The 17,572-nt window shown below is 40.4% G+C and overlaps 1 protein-coding gene across 1 annotated transcript in view; it reads right to left on the reverse strand.

The window, feature by feature from the left end:
• Nucleotides 1–7,672: 7,672 nt before the first annotated feature.
• VAT1L (vesicle amine transport 1 like) overlaps nt 7,673–17,572 on the reverse strand; it is a 63,352-nt gene continuing 53,452 nt past the window's right edge. Inside the window, exons 8-9 of the mRNA XM_067302454.1 lie at nt 12,887–12,970; nt 7,673–10,761 (exon numbers count right to left, since the gene is read on the reverse strand). Of these exons, the coding sequence (XP_067158555.1) occupies nt 10,663–10,761; nt 12,887–12,970 (183 nt within the window). The 3' untranslated portion in view covers nt 7,673–10,662. The remainder of the gene's footprint in view (nt 10,762–12,886; nt 12,971–17,572) is intronic.

Raw genomic sequence — 17,572 nt, forward strand, 5'->3', positions numbered from 1 at the left:
TCTCTCTGCTTAATTCTCAGCGTAAATCCCTTGTGTTTTATGGCTTCACACCTGCGCCTCTGAGCAGAGGATCAGGCTCGGTCTGATTATGCATTTTCTAGATGCTTCATTACTGTAGGATGAGTGGTTGCGGAGACAGACACCCACAGGGTCAGGTGTGTTCTTACAACTGGCATTTCAGAAGGAATGGGAGATTGTTTATACTTGTTTTGCCAATATTGTTTGTTAAAATAATGCTCTAGGTTCAGTGCTGAGTAAATCACCTTCACCTAACAAGGCGATATGATTGCACAAGTTACATGAACATCTGGCTGATTAAATTCACTAACTCTTTGGCTCTCAGGATCACGTTTGGTAGCATTTGATTGCAGCGGGAGAATGAACAAGTTACACTTGCCTGATTTGCACTCACTACCCATGTTTATACTTGGTGCCTCCCTGTCCAAGGGTCAAGTCTTCTTTGCAGTACTCAGACCCCTCTCTGCAGGGCCAGGTTCCCCACTGACATGGAGGCCTGCAGCTAAGGTGGACCCACCTTGCTCCATGCCCTGTGCTTCTCCTCTTGCAGTGTTGGCAACTGTGCGCTGCTGCAGTGTGGTGCTGGCAAGCCCAGGCTCAGGTTGCAGCACGGTTCCTCCCCTCCCACACGCACTGGGCAATCACATAGTTGAGAGAGTTGCTATTTTATGGCTTTCTCAAGCCCTGGGCTCTCCCTTGCTCAACAGAATTACACGTTATTAGAGGGCTCTCAGCCCGCAGAAATGGGGAAGGGGAAGTTCCTGTGAGCTAAACCCTCACTAGAGTCAACGGAGTTTTGCCTGGGTGAGACCAACAGTCTTTCTTCTTCTCTGATGATTAATGGCGTAACAGTTGGGGCCCATCTCCCCAGGCAGTGGAAAAGGGATGCCAGGTTGCCAGAGCTGGACATGTGTAAGCAAGCCTGGGGGCAGAAATGAGCCAGCAGTATTTGTGCAGCGCTAGGTCTGAGCTAGTCCAGCCTGCTGAGATGGCAAGGTGGCTTCCAGATTTGAGCTGGCAGATTTGCACAGCACTGCATGCTGCTATGGAGACTTAACAGCTTGGGTCTCCGTTAGTTTGAGGAACTTGGCAACTGTGCATTGCTGCATGGTGTAGATGCTCCCCAGGTTTTAAGCAATGAATGGTCTCTATCAAGGCAGTCTCTTTGCAGGCATCTAACGTGGCCAGGAAATAAAACAGCTGCTCTAAAGAAAGGCTAGCAAATTCATCCTCTCAATGCTGGACCTATCAGACAAGTGCTTGCTTTACGTATCCAAGCTCTTTACACAGTCTGGTGCTGGGTGCAGGGGCTTGGCTGGCCTTTGCGCAGTGCTTCTGGTAGAGCAGTGCCGTGGGTCCCCCTAGAACATAAGAGCTGACACAGCTGTGGATGCAGAGTAACAGCTGTATTCTCTGTGCAGGAATTTTCCATTTCATACTTCATTTACTTGCTCCAGTGGTTCCATAAAGCCGGTATAAGCCAAGATTGTGTCTTCAAAAAAGATAATTGGGTTTGACAATGCACATATTTTATTAATATGGAGAATTGAGTGAGGATTAAAAAAATGAATGTTGCACTTTTTCCCCCCACCAAGGAAATTATAACATGAACATAAATATTACTCCCTGAATTATTATTACTGGAGCTATGATTAGGTTTATTTAGAAGACCAACCAACGTGGTGCTGTCCCTATCAAAGCCAGTGATAAAACTCCTATGAGATTCAAGTTTGAGTACAATTTAACATCTTAATGGGATTAAGGAAGGAAGATTATAATAATTATCCTTTTATTAACCTTGTTTTGCTTGATGCTTAGCAAACAGAACACTATGTAATAACCTTATACATTGCTGACATGTTGAACAAAGATGCAGATCAAAAACCTCATATGAATCACTGTATGCAAACTTTATTAAATTAACCTGCAATGCTAGCGAATGTGCTGCAAGACAATGTTGAAATGAAACTAATATTTTAATATGTGAACTGTGAGAATTTGTAAGAGCAGTATCACACAGTATCACCAATGGCATCTAACACACATCGGTGACTGGTTGCAGATTGATCTTTCAAGTGAGACTTTAAAGACTCTTTCTCTGCTTAACATTTGCTTGTAAATCTCCCATGCCCATGGGGCAGGTGGAGTCTGAGAGTCTCAGACAGAGTACTGCTTCTCTCTAGTGATACGCTGCGTAAACACAGCACTGATGCAAGTCTCCAGCATCACTTGGCAGTCAGACTTTTTAATGACATTAATTCTTGCAGCCCAGAATGCAAAATCATTTTCCATCTGATCCTCAGATGGAATAGTCACATCACAACCCATGACATGAGGATGAGCCAGGATGGCTGGATCTGCTTTCTGATCTGAATCCAAACACTGCTCGTCTGAAAAGGCTGGGATCGGGGATCCAGATTTGTCCTTCGTCTGTAATTCCCCACCAGAGGAGAGTACTCAGATGTACGAGGACAGAGTGATCAGGAAGACAGAAGAAAATGATTATAAAGGCCAATCTCCGCTGTTTGTAAAGGCGCAACTCAAACTCACAGGCTCTGGAGCTGTCTCGTTTGATGAGAGAAAGGAAGGAAAATTTAGATTACTGGCTCTTAAGTACATGCAACCGTTACCTCTGTAGGGCCTTGGTGAGAGGGTCTCAGCTGAGGGTGTTCAGCACAATGTCCTGTGCCCCTCCTGTGCTTCAGAGCAGGTATGATTTGAGACACAGCTTTCAGCCAGGGAGGCAGAACTCCCTGCTCAGCTGCTGACCTTATGAAAATTCCTTCAGTGAGTGGAGAACTAAATCCCAGGGAACCTTAAGCCCTGAAACCAAATGGCAATAAGATGGCATTGGACGAGTCACCTGATTTCATTTACCCTGTCTGCAGTAGAAATGGCCCTCGAACTCCAAGGCACTCTTGATGGGATGCTTTTATAAAGCCAATAAGACACTTGGTGAGTCACAGAAGACCTGGGGGGTTTTTTGTGTTTTTTTTTTTTTTTTTACAGTTGGAAAATATAATATAAAATGCAGACACTACAGGGAAAAAGCAGCAGGAAAAAAAAAACAGAAAAATAATCCGCCAAAGCAAACTGACATAGAGAAGAAAAACCACTTCATTTGTCATCAGCTCTCTTCTGTGTTAGCAACAAAAGGAAAGTCTCTTCCTAGTGGCCTCTGGAAAACATCAGAGATCTCACATGTCCCCAGGGCCACACGGTGCCCGTGTCACCAAAAGACACTCCGGCCACTATTCAGCCAGCTGCACTCAGGCCTTGGCAAATACTGATTAGTTACTAGCTCATCTCCTGCCCAGCCCAAGGATAACCATTTCAGGGAAAGTCCAGAAATCCTTATATGAAATAATGCATCCAGCCTATCTGCGGTCTCACTCTGCTCTTCTAGTACAGTTAAGAAGCTGCATCGTTTGCTGCTGCGCTATATAGTGACACATAGCTCTCTCCAGGGGGGAAATGTATTTATAAAAATCACCCAGTGGAGGAGCACAAAATGATTTGTACTGCAACCTGCAGCTTATCAGGAAAATGATGTTTGGCAGGGACACAGCCAACGTCTGGCAGAAAGTAGCACGTTTCCAGCTCTGGCCTTTGCAGAGGCAAAGTTGCTCCCAGCAGGACTGCAGGTGGCAGGAGGCTGATTGATTGCGGCCAGGCCCCGGTCCTGGAAACAGGGGCGCGCAGGAGTGCATCTGAAGGGCAAGGCAGCTTGCAGGCACCGAGGACACGGGCAGTGTAAGCACTTTGCAGCTGCTGCTTTCAGAGCAGATCTGCCCCTGAGAGCAGCAATTGCCTCTTTTCCCCCAACCTCAGTCCTTGAAGCAGAACAGTTTCTTCTGCTGCAATTTTTCCCAGTCCAGCTGCTTTTTCAGGCTAGTTGTAACACCTCAGCAAGGGCACTAAGCAAGAAGAGCAAGCTCCTCCAGGCAGGCCTGAGCCCACCTAATCTCACCATGAAAACCAACCCCTCCCCAGCAGCCCTCTAGCAGCACTAACCCTCTTCCCCTTTTAATAGCTGACAGCTGGTAGCAGTAACCTACTGAGGGCCAGTGGCATCAGTTGGCCCACTTGGCTCATCCTGCCTGGCTCCCTCACTTGCAACTCTGGGGGGCTGCTGGAAGGCTCAGTGGTGCCAGTGCCAAGCATTAAAATGCCATGGAGGTTCGGAAGTCACAAGCCTGAAGAGTCTTCTGTTGTTTTTTTAGGTTATGGGGGGGGGGGACTCCAGTCAATTTTGAAGATTCTACCAACAGCTGTGAAGACTGTTTCTTTCTAAATGAAAGCTGATCTCATATGACAGCAGGTATTTAAGTTTTTAAGAGAAACACCAATCACTGTGAAGGCTGGCAATGCTTTTTTCTGGCCTTTTTATCTTATCTTGTCCAAAATGCCTGGGGAAGAGAAGAAAGAAAGGTCCTTATGTGTAAAAGGTTAGTCTAACCTTGTTAAGTTTGCTGGGAGTTTGTGTGCCACTCTGTGGGGGATAAAGGTGGACATGACCTGGCATTTTTCAGGGAGTAGGAAATTCTCTGGTAGCTCCTAGGAAAAAAATGATCATCCAGTACTGCAAGGTTTCTAGAAACCATGCAGAGAAAGGCTGTGACTGCTGCATAAGCCCCCGTAACACACTGGTGAGAAGGGTACGTGGAGATGGGGGTGGTGTTAGAGTAGCCCCAGGGAGAAGAGTAACTTCAGCAGCAGCCTTAGTGTCAGGCACCTTTTCATACTGTAAAGAGCAGCATTTTTGAGTGTTCTCTGTGTGGCCCATTTATTCAGCTTTTTACAGGACTGGCTCTCTGGACTGGGTAGCAATGGTCCAACCACCCGTTTGCCTCCTTTGGCTGTTCTGCGGTCTGGTAAACATGAAGGTCCTGATGTACGGAGAGGGGAGTTAAACTGAGCTCTGAGCTGAATGCTTTCCCTGAAGTGAGTCAGATTTGCAGTGATGTGGGGAAAAAAGCAAGAGCAGAGCGCCCCGGAGGCCGCCGCACAGCAGCCTAAGAGCTGGCGCAGTGACTAAACCCCGCACACTTAACAAACCAGCCCAGAGCCTCCCCTTCCTGCTGGCTCTGCTTTGTGCATGCACGGGCTGCTTTAGCTAACATCTCCCTGGGGCGCAAATTGGCATTTTCGAGCTTCAGCCTTTTTTTAAAGCAGTGAATGTGCTGTCATTTATGAGCTGCAGACAGCTCTTGAGATGAAGAGCCCTATTATCCCCCATTACTAGCTTCGAACAACAGAAGCTCCCAAATAATACCAGCTTAGCTATGGGTATTGCATTCTTACCTGTTTCTTTGCAGCTGAGACCTTCAGTGCAAAAAAGCCCTCTGTTCTCCAAAGCATGCTTATCTGTACAAATCTAAGGAGACACCAAGTGTTTTTCAACCCTCTTTCCTTAACTGGGGATGTAAACTTGCTACCAGAATGTGAAGTTACTGCTGCTGGAAGGGATTCTGACTGGGCTAGCAGCCTACACAGTTTCTTGTAAATGCTTCTTAGTAAAGAATAAAAGGGGGAGGAATCAGACTGGATGCAGAAAATATGCATGTTTACAACAGCTTTTTTTCTTTGGTTACCCTGAAAACCAGTGGAGAGAGTGCTGAATGTTTGACTGACAAAGAGCTTCGTTCATCCTGAAAGAATACAAATATGGTCTTTAAATACTGCTAAAAGAGTCTGTGCCTCCTTAGAAGAGAAATATAAGTGACACAAATACCTATTAATCAGGCATATGGTGAATATATGCAAAACATACAAATAAATCAACAAATAACACTGCAAATTCTACTCCTTTGTCTCTCTTGGGCAGAGATGCATAATTAATTTCTCTTCATGTGTTCATCCTCTAGCTCCATCATCTGCATTGTTCTCCCAGCGCCTTCCAATTTCTGAGCAACTCCCTGGAGGTGGGGTGCCCAACACAGCATTGCTACAAGCGGCAGCGATCCAGCCAGTGTTTGGAAAACCACAGCATTTACGGCAGGAGTAATTGACAGCAATAGCCCAGGTAAACATGAAAGGAATGGCTTAGGATCAAGGAAGGGGAGTCAGCACAGCAGCTCAGACTAAGGAGATAAAACTATGTTTGCATTTGTACTCTAACCTGTTCTCTCAAAGGAGAACATTTGCCTAAGGATATCAGCCTAGATGTTAAGAGTTACTTGGAGAAAAGATGCCTTGTTTGATTAGTGGGGCTGCAGGTATCAGTTACAGCCTGTTGATAGTTTTGGCTCTTTTCATGGTAAAAAGGTTGATTATTAATACCAGGAGGAATGCTAGCTCGCACTGAGGGACTTAGGGGTTGCCAGAAACTCCCTCACGATTTGCTAGGAGCTGGAGGTGTTCTGGGTGTTGTGTGCTGCCAATCACGTCAACAACTAGAAGGATCTGTTCTGGGAAAATCCACTCGGCTTAATCACTAAGCTCACGGAAAATGAGAAGCACGTAAAGCAGGATGAGGTGAGGACCGAGGATGCTTAACTATCCTAAGATGATTTTTGCGTTTCCTCTGGCCAGACATTACAGGAAAACAGCCTGCTGCATCTCTGCTTGCGTGGCAGCAGCCCCTGCGTGTTAGGCTGTATGATAACCTAGTCTGGATGGCCCGGTGGGAAAGCTGGTGAAAGGCAGAGCTTTGTTAGTAATCACAGAGAGTTTGCAAAAGGCTACAGCTGTTTGCTTCCAGCCTTATCCTTACCCTATGATCAGTGATGCACTGATCATTATTTGCTTAATAAGATTGGAAAACAGAGCGCAGAGATATACTCTCCTCCTCTTCACAACCAGCAAGCGTTCGTATGTGCTTTTAGATTACAGGGCAGATCCACCAAGTACTTAAGTAAGATTTTCCAGGGACTTAACAGGCTTTATAACAAGTCCTGCAAAATTGGAATTAACCAAAGCTAACATTTCCTCTTTGTTTAGATATTAAACTGAAGTTTATTGAACCATTTCTTCCTTTCATGAAGGGAGACCTTTAAAGCCACATACTCAAGTACAAACATGACCTGTGAGGTTTGGCTCAGGTCTTTGACAGGAAAGCATAAGAATTCCCTTCAGGAGAGGTAATCCTGGGTCCCATGTGAATGGAACCACCTCCTTGCAGCCCTAAGCAAAAAGTCTAAGACCAGGGATAGCTGGATTTCAGAGTCAGTCATGTTGTCATGCTGTTACCTAATTTGGTGGCGGTTGTTTTGGATTCTGTTTTGAGGTTATTCCCTTAGGGTATCTTCATTTCTGAAAGGAACCTTCTCTATGAGGATAACTTATGTGTCAGGCTATCTCCCAGTGCTAAAATTCTGGAAACTGGTGTTTATGCATTTCAAAATAAACTTCCTTAAACACTTCACAAACCGTGCTTACATAATGTTTTGAATTTTCTTAGATCATTAAAATGGTATCTTTTAAAACAGAATTATAACATTTAACATTTTATGTCTAAATTGTTAATGTTCTGTGAAATAGCCTATTCAGCCATTTCAATAACCCCAATGTACTCCATAATAAAAAAAAAATTCTTTCTATATCCCTCCATGACAAAAATGGAAAATGAAGCCTTCACATTTTTGTCTTAGCCAATTCCAAGTCCGTTCACTAATGGAGGTATCATACTAGAATGAAACATGTAAGCCAAGGATAATGCTATGCTCAATATTTTATTTATATTTTTATGTAAACATAATTTGCTTTGTAGGCACAATATAACAAAAGCTCTAAAGCAACAAATACAATTAAACAGTGTTTCAGTTCACTTAATCAGGCTTAAGTTAAAGAAATACTGTCACAGTTCCTTTAAGGCAAATTGAGAAATAATTTGTTGCACTTGAAGAAACTAACCAATTGTCTAAGAGTTGGTTAAACAACAGTGTTAGTAAGTGGTAAAAGCAAACCTTCATTCTACTGCAATAAGACCTGTTCAGTAATAATCATCTCACCACCATCATTTTGTATAGCATGCCCTCTACCACTTCAAACCTAAGTGATACTAGTCCGTGGTATTCTGAAAAGTATTTAGGGCTTGTGGGCCAAACTCTGCTAACATAAATCCGGCTGCCATTACAGATACCTGAAAATTTTCCATTCATTTCAGGAGTAACCTTCAGGTACACCATATTAATACCGGTAAAACTGAGCAGAATTCAGCTTAGTGCTTGCAATTCTCATCTGTGGTGCTGTAATTAGGTAGATCCAGAAGTACTCCTTTGTACTCACTGCAATTACCTCAAGTCTCTGCACTGATGTGCTGCTGATTAGAAAATGGCCCTAAAATTGTTATGAAATAGCATGAAGAGTATTTTTGCCTTGCTAGCAAAACCAGAAAGAACTAGCCAAAATGGTTTCATTGGATTGTTGTCCCTGTGGTGTCGGTGGCCATGACCAAGATCACCCATCTGTATTTGTCCCAAAGGAAAATTTAGGGCCACCCATACTGTGGTTTTTAACAGAAGAACCGATTTGTTGTTCTGCTTGCTCTACTAATTTAAGGCCTTGAGAATGCCACTTTACTGCCAGCTCGAAGGTTACCAGCAATATTGCTCACTTTGGCGTCAAATTAAAATTCCTAGTTATGTTAAGGTTTGTTGCAGGACAACATTGTTACACTAACTGCAAAACAAAATTGGGCACATTTCCTACTGTTGTCAGCTTCCGAGTGGTGAAAACTTAATGGCCTTACTTTTAAAGGCCTAATTGGCAATTGCAATACATGGAAAACTCACTGAATACATTGTTTTCTGTGGACAGAGTCCCTGTTTGGGCCTGATATGGCACTGGAAGTATAGATAAATCCAGCATGAAAATAAAATCAACTATAATGAAGTTCTGCATCAAAATCTAGAGAAAACTGAAGTTCTGTTTTAACAGATATTTCAACAAAAGCTTTTTTTGGCATTTTTCTCAACAGTTACTAATTTTCATTATTTTTGAATTGTTTAACCCAAGGGAAATTCATTCAGAATGAACATTCTACACAATTAACTAGTATTAGAACAGCAACTTCAAGAGCACAGTGTAAAGAGATGGACATTAATACTCAGGCAACAAAGATTAAACAAACAGAAAAAACAAGAGAATCCTCTAAAACCACACATAAAAGTCATCTGGATCCACCATTCCTTTCGCATTGAGAAAAGTCTGAGAAACCTTCCCTCCCCAGTTTTCTATATTATTTTTCAACTTCTATTGCTACATGATACTCACAGATTTAGGTGAATGGGGTATGCCTGGAGAAATACTTTCTTTTGCAAAAAATATATTAATTCAAAGATATATGGCATTATACAAGGTCTCTGATGTTCCTTTAGTGCTTCTACTGTAGGTGGTTGCACTCATTTCAAAATAATTATTTTAACAAGACCATTGAGGACCTGAGTAGCTGCTGCTTGGGTAGGTGAAAGGTAAGGAAAAAAGAATTCTTTTCATGTCATGTTCAGATATAGTTTCCATTAGTGGGAGGTAGATAGTCCAGCTGGTCTTTGAATGCCTGATCCTGCAAATAATCACATATGTAAAACTGTACATATGGGAGCAGAGCTTTTTATAGAACTGCTCACCTATCCCCATGCATAACTTCTGATGGGATTAAGGCCTAAAAGTAATTTTTAAAAGGGTTAACCGCTGTACGAGTTCAGCTCTAGCTTGATAGCTGATCAACCCATTAGTGATTTCAGAGCTGTAAACTCTGCCTACAAAATAATTTCTTTCCACATACTGAAGAGTGATTCTTGCTGATAGGATTTAAAAATCACTGAATTTACAATTGTTTTGGATTACAGACACAGCTGACTCAAATGTGTCCTTAGCAGAAGATGTTGTTGAATTGTCAGTAACAATGCTAATGGTTACAGGCAATTAAAGTTCTGGGTCTAAAAAAGTGATTCACTGACTTTTCTTTGCCTGTAGCATAGGGGGTGATAGCTCAGAAGATCAACAGGGAAGCACGATAGTTAGCACTTTGAATGAATGTGTTTAATTACAAGTGCTGATGACTAGTATGATTATACAGTACTAATCAAAGTCCCTCAGTTAACAATTTCTTGCACAATTCCAGACTCTAAGCTACAAATGAGGTATTTCTGAAAATGAAGATAGGATTGTTTATAAGATGAGGAAGCGTGATTGAGGAAAATAAACTCATCTTCTTTGCAACTTTTATCTGTGGTTCATAAAAGGAAAACTATGTTAACACTGAAAATCCAAACTTAAAATCCTCCCTGCAGTTACTAGAATCTGCCAGGTGCCGAATGGGGAATTCTTTTTGTTGGTGTCATTGTTGTCAACTTGCAACCCCCCCCCCCCAAATAATTTTATGCAAAATGTTGGAATTTGCATGAGAAAGATGCCCATCTAAAATTACACAGTAAGTTAATAAGGCTTTTAAATTGGAACAGAAAAATCCATGGGACTCCTACAGGGTATCACACAGGAATGTCATAATACTGCACTGCATGAGAATGGCACTTGAGTTCAAAACAACAATGACCAACAGCTCATAGCTCAGCTGACTGCAGACAAATACAACACACACTGTACTACAGCATTTGTTCACTGATGCACAGAATAGATTTCGCAGTCTTGTTCCCTTCTACTTGATCAATCCTTCTGCTTTTCTTCCGCCACCTCTGGCTGTTACTGGATGAATGGCATGCGCTCTTTATTCTCATTGTCCCCTTCATGGTCTTCTTCCTCCTCCCCAGCCTCACTTGTCTCTGTGCTGTCATTGGCCATCTGCAGGATGAAAAATGAAGGAAATTAAAGTGCCTATCACATCGTTTTTTCTATTTTTATTTCAATTTGATTCTTCTGATAGAGTGATTTTAAAAATGAAAGCAGACATGGTTGTACCATGAAAATACATATTCTGTCTGTACAAAAAAATTGTTGGCTCTATACCACTTTCAGCTAAAATCGTAAGCTGTTCTCTCAAGAATCACAGCTGAATTACATAACAGAAAGCTGCTTTGCAGGACAGTTGCACAAGTGGAGTCTTGTGTGTGTTTATAGCAAAATGATATTAAGGTTCTCAGATAGGAAACACAACTGTGTAGGAAGTTCACAGTGTGTATGAGCCCCCTGGTTTATGAATCCTTCTGTATCTTCTCTTCCAAAAAACAGATAAGATGATTCTTTAATGCATGCTAATGGATGGGATCTGGTCCCACATGAGGCATGGTGTCATGAAAACTCAGAGAGCAGCTGTTTTTTATAAAAAATAATGAATTGGAAACCTTTATAAAGCAGTGGATATGTAAATGTTGGTAGAATAAACCTGTGACCAGATGAGCATAACCAGAGTGCAACTCTTGGATAATGCAGGAGTGGGGAGAAACTGCATTGCCATATGTTACTGAAGATGCCTGTACAGCTGGTAGGCAACTGGAGAAATTAGTAATTCATGACAGCATTTTAGGAGCACATGATGTTTTTTCACATGGGAATCTTTATTACAAACTGTAAAGGTGCCAGACCCGCCTGTACTCCACCTATACCTCACCTTGTCTGTTTGACTTGTCTCCGGAGGCACAAGAAGAGTCTGGTTAACTGGACAAGTGACAGTGCTTAACTGCATAGATTAACAAGACTGAATTTTCCTCTACGCCAACATTAGCTCTCTCAGGACACAAGAAGGTTCTTTTATTAGCCTACAGCTATCTCAAAACCAACATAACAAGGGATCCATTAATTTTTTTAAAGAGAAATGCAGTGAAGTTGTGCCTTCCTTGTTTGATTACTGCTAGCCCCTGCTGGAAATAAAAATAAAGAGTTCAAACACAACCCGATTTTAATGGAGAAAAGCAATGCTCTGAAATTACCCGTATTTTTGAATGAACTCTTTTCATGAAAGTATAACAGAGTTGTTCTCACCTTCTAACTAATGGCTATTGTCAATGTACACTATCAAGAGAACAGATGAAGTAAATGTATTAATTCTGTGTTAGGCATTCTGCTTTACAGTTTTGACATGCAATTCAGCTACAAAACAATCTCCAATTTCCATGTATGGGATCCCAAAAGCTTTCCTTTTCCTTGCAGGAATTTTGTAAGTGATTTGAGGCCAATTTTAGAGTTAAAGCTTAACTGTAATTCCAAATTCTTTTCTCTTCCTTCAAAACAAGAGCTATTTCAGGTCTGAAAGCAAACTTCATACTTCAGTGTCCATCTTAAGTCAACTTTTCATCGTCTTTTTTACTGTTCTTTCCCACATAATCAGCCAAGGTTTAGGTGTGAGCCTCTGTCTTCCATTTACTACCGCTCTCTATAATGTTTCACTAGCATGGTAAGTACTCCAAATCCAGTGGAGCACAGACCTCCATTGCAACTATCTTCCTTCAGAACACTTCCAGGAGGAAGTATTTAGGTACTGTACTTCATATTTCATAATAGAAGTAAAAGAAATCCCTACCAAAGGTGTATCCTGACTTTTGCATGGGAATCAGAAAGCACTTCTTTACTGGCATGCTGAAGTCATACTGACGGCGTCTTTTTCTATTCAGTCCACTCACTTATCCTTATTAATACAGGACCTTTGTATTACATGACACATCTATTAGTTTTCCATCACAGGGACAGAAACAGACCTGCAGTTTTATCGTGATCACAAAAATCCAGTAAGACTTAGACACATTTTTGGAGAGGCAGATGGCCATTCTGCATAGAAAATTAACTGCTGGGACACAATTTACATTTCACCTTAGGCTAAAAGTATAAATTATGATTACTGGTGCTATTTAGATGCTATCGATTTAGAAGAAAACAGTATGCAAAAAAAGTTTTAAGTGACATTTCTCCAAAGGTCATTAACATGTGTTAACTTGTGTGACTACATGCCATGTATGTAGTGGTTTGAACTCACCAGGGGAGTGGGTGCTTTCTCCACATCCAGAATAAGTTTTCCTATATTTCCTCGGTCGTGGATTCTCTGCATGGCCTCCTTCACCTGTAAGAAAGATAATCTACTGATAAATTACAGGGATACACTGATACAGAAGCTTGACGTTCCTTTCTTCCAATGAAAGCAATATGTTTAAGGCATGCTGTGTGCAATGTCACTCAAACTGCTTCTTGAAAGGAAATTAATATAGTTAAACATTTTCTAATGAATTTGTAAAGCCCGATTTTTATACAGTATTTGCCAAAATGGGATCTGAGTCTTGATGATGGTTTTTGAATAGCGTAATACATACATAATGCTAGCATAATACATAAGTAATGGTTAGCAGAGGTGCAGAGTGAAATACAGGCTCAGGGAATTAATCCTAATAGGATGCTCATTAGATTAATTTCTTTTTCTCTTTGCAGAATATTTGTGAAAACACTCTTTCACTGAAAGTATGAAGTATTTTTAATTGACCTGTGATGGTCTTCAATTAATATCTTTTGTCTTCCTATAGGGAGAATGCCATATCCAGAGAATGGTTGTGATTGATGCAGTGCTTCGGTTCTCAGTTGCGTAAGTGAGCGTTTATTTCTGTTTATTAAAAAAGAGTCCTACAGATACCACTAAAACTAGACATTTAACAGCTGGCTGCAATTAGCACATGTGAGAAAGGAACAGAAAAACCTCATCTCACCAGTGCATTGCAGAAGAGCTTATTTTGACATATGAGGTTTCAGAACTTAAGGGAGTTCGGTGTTGATGAATTGAAATGCTGCATGTGTGTTTCACTGAACGTTCAATTTGCAGAATGCAGACCACTATTTAATTACTGAAAATTGGAAGATGTAGAGTTTCCTCACTTTCATAGTGGAAAACTTCAGGAACTGAGAATGTACACATAAAGACTGTTTCATATCCTCATCACACTATTTTTTGCCAGCATAACAGGATATGTTGAGACAAGAAAGTGAACCGGAGAGTTTTATGTTAATAAGATCTACCATCTGTGACATAGTTTTATTGAATATTTTAAGAATAATGGCATGGAAGTTTGAGACAAAATGCTGACTTGGGAACATGTGGCTCCCACAGCATATTTTTAAGCCTGAATTGAGGTCCAGGCACCTAATGTCATTACTGAATGCCTAATACACAGGGAGGTGTTTGTATTGAGTTTCTAAAGATACTAAGAGAATAAGGCTCTCAACTTCCAGCTGAATTTAATGGATGTTCAGCACAAAATGTCTTTACCATCTGTCAGCCTTATTTTGAAAGGTGGCAGCAGTGAATTCAGTATTACAACCTTAATTCTGCCAAGTGGTTCCCTCAACTAGTAAATACCAGACTTAAAAAAATCTGTTAGAACAAAAGAAAAATTGCACTGCAAAGCTAAATGACTTTCCAATTTCAGACATGACTGTAAATTAACCTTGGAAAACACTGTCTTATGAATCCCACTGGAGACTGGAAACTTTTATGAAGTTAGCTTACAGCATAAACTCTACTTAACTATAACAAAAAAACTTACAATAATATTAACAATTTGTTCTGCAATATGGTCAATATTACTTTAAGAATATCCAACAAAGACTCTGAAGAAGCAGCAGCTATATTATTTTTTAATTATTAGCCAAATCAAGCTTTTAGAAGTCTATAGTATGGCATAGATACATAGATGGGATGGAATTGGAGAAATCAGCAGACACATTTGCCCATCCATTGAAATGTATTACCAGAAACATCATGTGGAAATCAGGGCATGCAACATTTATTTTAATCTGTACCATAACACATTAATCTGTACCATATCACATTTAGCAAGGCAATTTTCAGAAAATGTGCTTTTCCTACATTTTTCACATGTACAGTATCAAGTTTAAGACTCTGGAGAAAGGTTCAGGTGTTGCTTCAAGAATGCTCGTAAGCAGCTTGCAAATGCAAACAACAGGCAGAGGCAAAAAGAATAATAAAATTTATAACAATAATAGTGGCTATGGGATCCAGATGGAGCTATTACAATATATAAAAAAAACTGAAAAGAAGTTTGAAGAGCTGATACAACATCTGTATATTTTAATGTCATTTGCAATTTGCTTACCCAGTTAGTCAAATTCTGCACTAGTGCAATGCCATTCAGTACACTGTATCTGAATTAAGACACCATGAGATATTTTATAAATACGGAATTTTTCAGTTTATGGCTGCTAACAGTCCATGTCCATTCAACCAAGACTGCAACTACTTGTTTCCTAAAGTGCTTGAATATTTAAACCACTCCCTGTACACTACAGAGAAAGTGGGTGTTAAAAACCTTCTTCGCTATGCAAGTATGATTAAGTTGTTCAGTGCAGATCATAGAAAGCATTTACTTCTTAATTTGAACATTTAAGTGCTGAGTATGGTCTGTCTGAGTGTGTTACAGAGCTTAAGCTAAGTTTGTGCTTGAAGGCTTACATGTTACCAATGAGAATGATGGATCACCCTGCACTTGAGAAAAGGTTTAGACACGGATTTAAATGGTAGTACAGTGATGCATATGGAAGTCCTGGAATCTAATGGAGTTTCTCTGAATAGTGGTTCAAGTTTGATTTGAAATAAGTGTCCTTTCCCGTAGCAAGGATCAAAAGGGGCTTCCATCTACTTACAAAAGTTCCTCCGTAAATTACTTTTCATCAGTTGTTCTATATTGTTTGCTACCTTCGTTTGTCAGCTCAAGTCAAAGTAAATGAATCAAACTTCCTTTCGTTTATATGTACCAGTTAATTCAATTTCTTGAAGCAGTATCATCAGAGAGGGCTCTTGGTTTGAAAATAGTGCAGAGGAATGTTTACTAACTTAAAAAGAGTTTCCACTGGAATAAAGGACATAAAAATTCTGTTGGCTTTTGTCTGCTTTCAGTATAGCTCAGCCCTTATGGGGTTTGTGTCTAAGCTAATGCTGATCAACAGATTTTAGCCTTGAGAGGCTCCACACTGACACAGTATGTTTCACAGTGCTCTGCACTGGAATCAAGAACTATTTTTACACATTAGTGGACAACTGGAAAATGCTTCCACTGTCCATGTTATTTGTCTAAGGAAAGTTATCAAAACCACTACTGAAAAACAAGATAAAACCTAAAACCTAGAATGCTGCACAGTCGTACACTGTCTGATGAATCCAACATGGGCCCTCCTAGGCAGCAATAGAGGAACCGATTAATAGTGAAGGAGCATTAAAAGGAATCCCAAGTTTGCCTTTTCCCTCAAGCACACTTTTGCATCAATACATATTTTAGTTTGACATAATGTTTTTTTAAATACGCTCTAGAGCAGAATTCTCTTTCAGTATCTGTTCAGTCTAATAGAAAATGATAATAAACACAGGCAAAGAAACTTTCTAACCTAGTTTGAAACAATTTGCAGCTGCTTTAGGGAATACCATTTTATAATTGGAGAAGGAATTTTGAACAATTATATACTCCTATCCCTATCCAGCTCTACAAATGGTATAGTCCTGGATATGTTATCATATCCCCACATCCAGGTATTTTTTTAGCAATGACAATAAATCTGGAAATTAAGACAACCTATGTGATAATGTAGTCATCCATAACACAAAAACTATGGCCTCAAAAGACAAAAGCAATGTACCTCAATGTCCTTTACAAGTCATGCTTACCATGCCCTGTGAGGAACATTTAAAATTCTTCTTTTCCATCAAAACTCCCCAAGTGCTGCATGTTTTCTTAGCCTTCTACAAGCTCTCCTTCTGCCCCTTACTCATACCACTCTGCTGGACCCAAGCAGAGAGACAATGAATATAAAAAGAGAGCTTAATCAGGAACGCACAGAACAAGCATTGCATTGTGTTGGCATTACAGGAAATTTTCTAGCCTTAACTGGTCTTAGCAAATTTTAATCTATTAACACACACCTGCACACTTAAAGATGTATTATGCTACCAATACCCAAACAGAATTCTTCAAAGAAGTCTTAATACAAACACAGGAAGAAAAAAAAAAAATCACAAAGCCGGCAAAGAGAGCCTGCTGTGAGAGAGCTTATTCAAGTATGTTTTCCTGAGGGGATGTTATGGTTGGGATCTCAGAGCTACTCTTGGATCAGAGCCACTTTTGTCCATCTGTATTGTGTACTAGACTGAGAAGAGCAACAATTACTGTCAATAGATCTTGATAGGAGAGGAAGGGCAGAAATGCCTTCATGTTACAGGTCAGAGAATGTTCTAAAACAGGTTTCATGACTTTGGAAGTATAAAGTTTGCCAGCTGTATTGAATCCTCTCCAAGACCACCATGTTGTCTCTTTTAGGGTACTCCTCAAAAATATCAAGAACTTTGGATATAGTATCCTCTTTAAAATTTCCTATTCTGCTTCAAACAGACTCATCTTCTCCAGCTTCAAATCTTTTCCAAATCAAGCTGAGGCACTTATTTTAGCCAAAACTGGTAATTTTCCGAATACTATTTAATACTTTCATCTCCCACCATATTAGATTTTCTCTTTCTTTAAAACCAACTTGTAATAATGAGGTGTCCCCCCTAACTATTTTTATAGAGAGAAGTATTGTGAAAAGTTAATAACTAGAAGAGTCATCATACAATCTAAAAGTAAAAAAGAAAAAATGCAAGGAAAAAGCAGGCTAATCAGGCAAAAATCTAGTT

The sequence above is a fragment of the Apteryx mantelli genome, chromosome 10 (genome assembly GCF_036417845.1).
Source record: "Apteryx mantelli isolate bAptMan1 chromosome 10, bAptMan1.hap1, whole genome shotgun sequence".
NCBI lineage: Eukaryota > Metazoa > Chordata > Aves > Apterygiformes > Apterygidae > Apteryx > Apteryx mantelli.